The 7,330-nt window shown below is 49.6% G+C and overlaps 1 protein-coding gene across 1 annotated transcript in view; it reads right to left on the bottom strand.

The window, feature by feature from the left end:
- The window catches only part of LOC123172994 (uncharacterized), a 6,273-nt gene extending 4,102 nt beyond the window's left edge, over positions 1 to 2,171 (bottom strand). Inside the window, exon 1 of the mRNA XM_044589868.1 lies at positions 943 to 2,171. Within this exon, the coding sequence (XP_044445803.1) occupies positions 943 to 2,125 (1,183 nt within the window). The 5' untranslated portion in view covers positions 2,126 to 2,171. The remainder of the gene's footprint in view (positions 1 to 942) is intronic.
- Between the last annotated feature and the right edge of the window lie 5,159 nt (positions 2,172 to 7,330).

Below are 7,330 nucleotides of genomic sequence, written 5' to 3'. Positions count from 1 at the left end.
CGCCTCTGCTAGCCCGCGCCCGCTGCCATGCTAGCCGCGCCACCGCCGCACTGCTCCGCCCGCACCTGCCGCTCTACAAGCCGCGCCACCGCCGCACTGCTCCACCCATGACATCCCGCACTGCTTCCCCCATCTCCCTAGATCGATCTCGAGCTCGGGAGGACGGCGGCCGTGGCGGGAATACGAGGGGGGTGTTGGAACTCCGCCGCTGCTGCTTGCTCCAGTGCTTGCCCCGGCTTCCTCCCTACTCGCGCCCGTGCGCGGCGGCCGCTGCGCTCGCTCCCGTGCACCTTCTGTTGCTCACGTGCGTGCGCGTGTACCTCCCTGCTCGCGCCTGTGTTCGGCCGCCGCCGCCGCTGCTCGCGCATGTGCACCTGTGCGGCACAGGCTGTTCGGCAGGGAGGTTGAAGGGCTAGGTGGGCGGCTGCAGGCCCTCGCCGGCGGGGGAAAGAGAGCGGAGGGAGGAAGGAGACGGGAAGAAGGGGAGGGAGCTGATTGCTTTTTTTCTATTTGATTTAGGGGTGTCTGTGCAAAATATATGGACTAGTTTGTAAATTTAGACTAAAATTGATCTAGCACGAAATGTTACGCCACGTAGGCAAAAAAGGGACCCATCTGTCATAATCTCACTTAGCAGAGCCAGATCCGCCGATCAGTGGTTTTTGCAAGACCATTACCCGAGATGTGGTGTTTTCTGCAGCGAAAATGTATCCTAGTGTTTTTCGCAAACCTAGCCCTCAAAGTGGTGGTTTTATGCAATTTACTCAATCAGAACAGAAACACTGCAGATACAAAATCGCTACATGTCGAAGAGGTCATCAAGAAGCAAGAGAAATAAGTAATACATGAAAGGATCTGAACAAGATCTTATCAACCAATTATCTAAAATCAACTTGGTATTGTTAATACGGAATTGTAGAGGCATGCTAGTGATGCTATTACCTACAGTGTAGACACTTTCGAATGGATGACATTGAGAAAGCTTCTTCTTTCCGGAAAGTTTCTTGAACTGCAATGACTGAAGCTGGACCGTGAAGAGACCGAAATAGGTGTGCAGGACCAGCAAATTATTGTCCTCGGCAAATCGTAGCATCCTTACGCAGCTCATCTTGTCTAAATTCAGGGAAAGAAGCTTATTCAGATCAATAGTTTTTTCCAATTCCCATGAAGCAACACCATCAGAATCCATCTTCCTCTTCCATAATTGGGCAGTGAAGTCTTTCAAGATGAGCAAACCCAGCCCACCACCATCTCCCCGCACGACTGTGAAGCGGTCTTTGCGAGGAACTTTCGCCATCGCTGGCGTCTGTATCACAGCTAGCTTCTGCCGCTCCAAATCAAACTCAAGGATTTGCCACTCCGCATGAAAATCAAAACCAACGCTGCTTGATGAAATCCCAGCAAGTATCCAGTAAAGGGAATCCCCAGCCAGCACAGCAGGCACTGTATGAAATCTGCTGGGAAAAACGACCATAAACTTGAACTTAATCAATGTTGACATGACATTACCCCATGCGCCGGTCTCCGACGAGTAAACGCAAGCAAACGCTCGCCTTTGCTTTGTGTCGTCGTCGCCTGCCACTACCAAGACCACCTGGAAGTGTTGGACGCCTCGGCCAGCACGACGCACCGCCCCGTTGATCCGGCCCCTCTCCGGATCGAACTCCGCCAGATCAAACCCCGGGCGGCAGGCTAGCCGGTGCTGTTCGCCGGTCAACGGTTCCCACACGAGGAAACTGAGGTCCGTCCGGTCGAAGACGAGTACGAGGCCATGGCGGCATCCAAGGCACCGGAAGGGGAATCGGTCGCCGGACTGCAAGGAGAAGCGTCCGGGCGAGACACGATTGGGCGCCTCCAGAGTAGGTAGGAAGGAGCAGCCGAGATCATTGTCAAAGAAACCGAGGAGGGGAGGGCTGCGGCGGTGGTGGATGCGGAAGCGACGGGAGAAGCCTGGGTCGGAGGCGAGGTTGCGCCAGCGCTTGCAGACGAGGGAGGCGCGGGGGAGGGAGCACGGCTGCGGGGGGAGGCGTAGGAGGATCTCACAGAGGAGGTCGTCGTCATCCAGCGGCCCGGCCGCCGACGAGCGGGGGCGGAGGTGGCGGCGGCGGGGGCTGGCGGTCGTCATCTCGCCCTACTCACTGATCTCGCCGAGTATATGTTTTTTATGAACCCAAAACTGACAGGGAAGCCCACGATGGGTGGTGGATAAAGACGAAGGTATATTTTCCACTAAAAAACAGGAAAATAGGAAAAATCAAAAAAATTTCCCCTGAGACTGGAGAGTTACTCGATGAAAATTTTACAGTCATGACATAAGCGATCAAACTCTTAACATAATAAGTTGGGAAACCACAAGTCCACACCACGCTATGTTTTGATTTTTATATTATATTTTAACAGTGAAACATTTTATTTCTCCAAAGCGCTGTAATAGACAAAAATATTTTCTTTTGCAGATTTTTTTAGTGTTAGCCTAATCCTTCAACTCATAAAGTCACAAAATGCATAACCACCCGGCAAGCGACCTCATGCTATAATAGTAGACGGTCTGAGACCCAACGACGATCCAAACACGTAAAAGGGAGTAGAGTAACATTTAATTAGGAAAGCACTAGCATCAGACTAGTATCAAACTAGGAATAGACCGAATGATCCAAAATTTCGGTGCTAGTCTGACAAACATTAGGTAGCACGTCGTGGCCCACCCTTATCAGTGGAACCTGCAATGAAGTCGATGCCGCAATTGATTCCAGCTCTCTCCGTCCACTGCTATTCCTCGCTGCCTGGCAACTTGGCAAGCAAGGTCTCTGCTAATTTATATGCTTTTGTAGTTATGTCATCCAATCTTCGGAGGACCTCACTTTCCTCTCCTAAACAAGTAAAAGTAGGGTAATGGCATATTTTTCCTGACTATGAACTGTACTGTAATTACATGTTTCATCAATTGCTAAGCTAGTCTCTGAATATCATCCTCAAGCCAAGCTGAAGAAAGTCCTACATTTTATTGTTTTTTAGATACATCTGAACAATTGCTCGATAAATGACAGTATGTTGCATCAGATCCAGTGGTTTATCCCACTGGATAGATTTCTCGCTGGAAACATTTCTGAATTGCCTGGGTTTCAGCTTCAGTGAATGTCTTGGCCGTGTCAATTTTCAGAATTGCTGCACATGGTGGCAGTGAATCTAATGAACATGAATGGCGTTCATACATGCTTCAGTTCAGTTCAATTCGTTCCCTGCTCGCGTGTTGTATAATCGTGAAGCTTCTGTCTCGGGCTACTCGAGACCTTGACTTAAGACGGCGCCTTCTTAGTGATGTTGCTCCAAACCATTTCAGGTTGCTGTATGTATCACAACGTTCAGTATGCCCCTGCTCACTTAATTCAGGCACACGTGGAAAGGAAATGGAATGGATCGCTGTCTCTTCTTTCGCGGTCATGACTTTGGTAATCAAGAACTACGATTATGTCTTGGCTGTGTCAATTTTCAGCACTATGTTTGCTATTGTATCCCCGCTAACAATTTTTTCAAATGATTGGCGTGTAATTCCGTTGGAAAAAATCATTTTTCAAATGACAGAATGTATATAGTGAGAGTTTGTTGACACAAATTCATACTGGATTACAATTGAGGAGGCCTGTGTCCTAGTGATTGCTATCACGACAGTAGTCAGTTTCTTCATTGGCGATACGCAAACAAAATATGCAGGGTGAACTCTAGCGTTAAACTTTATGGGCGGATGCTTCAGTTGGCATACTACATATGAATTTTGAGGTTGAATTATGTCGTACCAAAATTTGTTAAACTTTCCTTTTTGTACTACAATGATTCTTACAATTATATCAGATTCAGTTTGAGTAAAGTATGGAAGGCGCGCGAATGCCGCGTAAGAACAAGATTTTCACATGATGTGCTTTAGATAAAGAATGCAAGTGATAACCAGACTATGGTGTTTAGGGGCATCACCTGTGATGATTATCTTAACCGTGCTCGGTTGTGTGTGCTTGCTCTGCTATAGTGCACTGAGGCAACTTGTGTCACAGCCTAACACTAGAATAATCGGTACTCTTACAACACAATTTTAAACGTCTCTTTGTTATTACAACAATAGATCTGGAAGAACATTGTCGGGCACGTATGGAGGTCTTAGGCAGCAAGGTATCTTCTCAGACCTTCGCATTATGAAGTATACTAGCTTCTCTATCCTCGCTGAGTGTTCCTTTCCCAATGTCTCCTACTCTCAAACTAATAATTGTTGATGAAGGTGTTGAATCGCAATGACAATGAAGAATGAAGGCAACACACTTGATCGGTGGTCGTATATGAATCGTATTTTCCTTACATTTTTTTTCCTGATGGTTGGTGTAATAGAAAAGATGCTGAAATGACTCCTGATGCATGTAGTGGATGCAGTTGCTGAAATGACTAGTGATATATGAATGGTTAGTTGTAAAAGGTGCAGTTGCTGAAACCATTTATCTTCTATCAATGCCGCACTCATTCACACACACACAACCACTCTAGACTTGAGTGCCTTTACCCTGTGAACCCGTGACAGTTCGTCCTCACATGTCACCGTCATACAAACACAAGCTATGAAACTCCCGATCTATGAGAGCTGACACAAAAGGGAAAAATTAATCTATTTAAAAGCCTGCACATGTATCAAAGGAAAGAGTTCTTGAATTCAAAATTTGTTGGAAGCAACTTATTTTTATTTAAATGCAGCCCACTTCTAGTCCTGAATTATGTTTGAGAGAGCCACACGTGAGATTTATGATTTACATGGGTTTCAGTCCACCTTTCTCCATCAGTTTGAGATTTCGAGTAAACCGACCGGCGCATACAATTCTACATTGGCAATCCTAACCCTAGAGCCGTTTTTATCATAGATAAGTGGAAGCAAATTGTCCTATTTTTTCTAAAAAATCATTTTGTCATGAAATATATTTGTTCGAAACCAACTTGCCAGAAGCAAATTCTAGAATTGTTAGAAGCAAAATATCGTTATGTGAAAGCACTGCGTGAAAATAATTCATGTGTTATTTGCAAGATTAATTAGTTAAAAGTGTCTACCAGATAACAAATTATTTTTGCTCAAACAAAAGATATAACAAAATAGTTAAAATTTATGATTTACATGGGTTTTCCTTAAAAGTTTATGCAAAATATCATATTTACATGGGTTGGTTCGATGCATATTTGTTAGACTAAGTATATATTAGATATACGTGTTGTAACACAACTTGTATTTGTACGGTTCCCTCTTATAAATATATGACAGCCGTACCCACCAAGGGTATCGAGCATTGTTCCAAACCCTAATACGTCTAACATGGTATCAGGCGACGCGTTCGATCCGCGTCACGCTTCCGCCGCCTCTGCTGCCGTCGCGCCGGCCTCCGCCGCCGCGCCGCCTCTCTCCACTCTGGCGATGGAGTCGCCGTTCCTAGCGTCGCCTCCACTTGCCTGGGCCCGATCTACTGCGACGGGATCACAACCTCCTGCGCCACAGCGATCGCCCGCCATGCTGCCGCCGCCTCGGTCGCCTGCTGCGCTTCCGATCGCGGCCACCCCGATCCAGTCGCGGGGCGCGCCTCCACCACCGGCCTCCTACGGCGCCAATGGGCAGCCGGCCTACGGTGGTCCTCCAGCCCCAGCCCCGTACCACGATGCGCCGCTGGCCTCGGGGCCCTATGGCGCTCCCATCCAGGCGCCGTATGGCGGCCCGTACCCGGCGCCCTACCTCGCGCCGTCGGCTGCGTCGTATGCGCCGTATGCTGCTCCCGCCCCGACGTCCTACGCCGCTGCCCAGATGTACGCCGCTCCTCCTGCGCTCCCGTATGGTGCGCACTCCCCGGCGGCTTATGGCCATCATCAACAACCATCGGCCGATGCACTAATCCCATATAGTGCTGTCCTGCCGCCTGGTCCGCTGCCTGATCTGCCGCTCTCCGCGCCGATGGCCGAACCAGGGCCTTTTCACTTCGCCCATCTAGTGACGGTGAAGCTTTCTGCTGATAACTATCTCCTGTGGCGCGCTCAAGTGTTGCCGCTGATGCGTAGCCACTACCTTGAAGGATATGTTGATGGCTCCCTGCCGTGCCCTCCGGCTATGGTTTCGGTACCCTCGTCCCATGGTGGCTCTGTCATGGTCCCCAACCCTGCTCATCGTCGGTGGACTGCTCAAGATCAAGCCATCCTGGGTGCTGTTCAGTCGTCGCTCACTCCATCCGTGGCTGGCATGGTCGTCTTTGCCGCGACGTCGAGGGATGCATGGGCCACGCTCGACTCCAGCTTTTCCTCGCAATCGCTGGCCCGTTCCTCTGCCATTCTTAACCAGCTGGGTGAGGTCAAGAAAAATGACCTCTCCGTCACGGCCTTCTTCAACAAGGTCAAAAGTTTGGCTGATACACTGTCGTCTATTGGGAAGCCTCTTCGTGATGAGGAGTTTACTTCGTTCATTCTCAATGGGCTTGATGAGGACTATGATTCTCTCGTTGAAAACATTAATGGACGTGACACACCGATGCCGCCTCGCGATCTCTATGCACGCCTTCTCAACACCGAACAGAGGCTCGCTGCTCGCCGCTCCGTTGGCGTCTACACGGAGGGCTCTTCTGTGAACGCTGCTCTCCGCGGGGGCGCCCGCGGTGCCAAGCAGAAGGCACCGCCGACCTCAGGCAAACAGCCCCATCCGCCCGCTCCACCTCCGACGGCTGGTCGCAAGCGGCTCCACTGCGAGGCATGTGGTGGTGGGGTTGAGTGTCAACTCTGCGGCATCGAGGGGCACTTGGCGTCTCGCTGCCATCGTCGCTTTAAACGAGATTTTCTTGGCATTGGGAACAATGGGAAGGGCAATGAGAAGCAAGCTGCTCTCGCTACACCGGATCCCGGGTTCACTCCTTCATACTCGGTGGATCCTGCCTGGTACATGGATACGGGCGCTACGGACCATTTGACGAGTCAGCTTGACAAGCTGGCCACTCGCCAGCCCTACACCGGTCACGATCAGGTCCGCACGGCCAATGGATCAGGTATGCCCATCTCACATGTTGGTCAGGCATCTCTTCTTTCACGTACCACTAAAACCTTGCATCTGCTTGATGTCCTTCGTGTTCCCTCAGTCACACGTAGTTTACTCTCGGTTCCTAAATTAACTCGTGACAACAATGTGTTTGTTGAGTTTCACCCTTTCCATTTTTTTGTTAAGGACCGGGACACAAGGGACGTTCTTCTTAGTGGTCGAGCTCGCGACGGCTTATACATACTTGATGTGCCACGAGTCTCTCAAGTTTTCAGTGGTGTTCGGGTGTCGTCGTCGCAG

This window comes from Triticum aestivum, unplaced genomic scaffold (assembly GCF_018294505.1).
Source record: "Triticum aestivum cultivar Chinese Spring unplaced genomic scaffold, IWGSC CS RefSeq v2.1 scaffold19435-4, whole genome shotgun sequence".
NCBI classification, from domain to species: domain Eukaryota; kingdom Viridiplantae; phylum Streptophyta; class Magnoliopsida; order Poales; family Poaceae; genus Triticum; species Triticum aestivum.
Note: the sequence above shows the minus strand (reverse complement) of the source record. Positions and strands in the feature narration are given on the sequence as shown.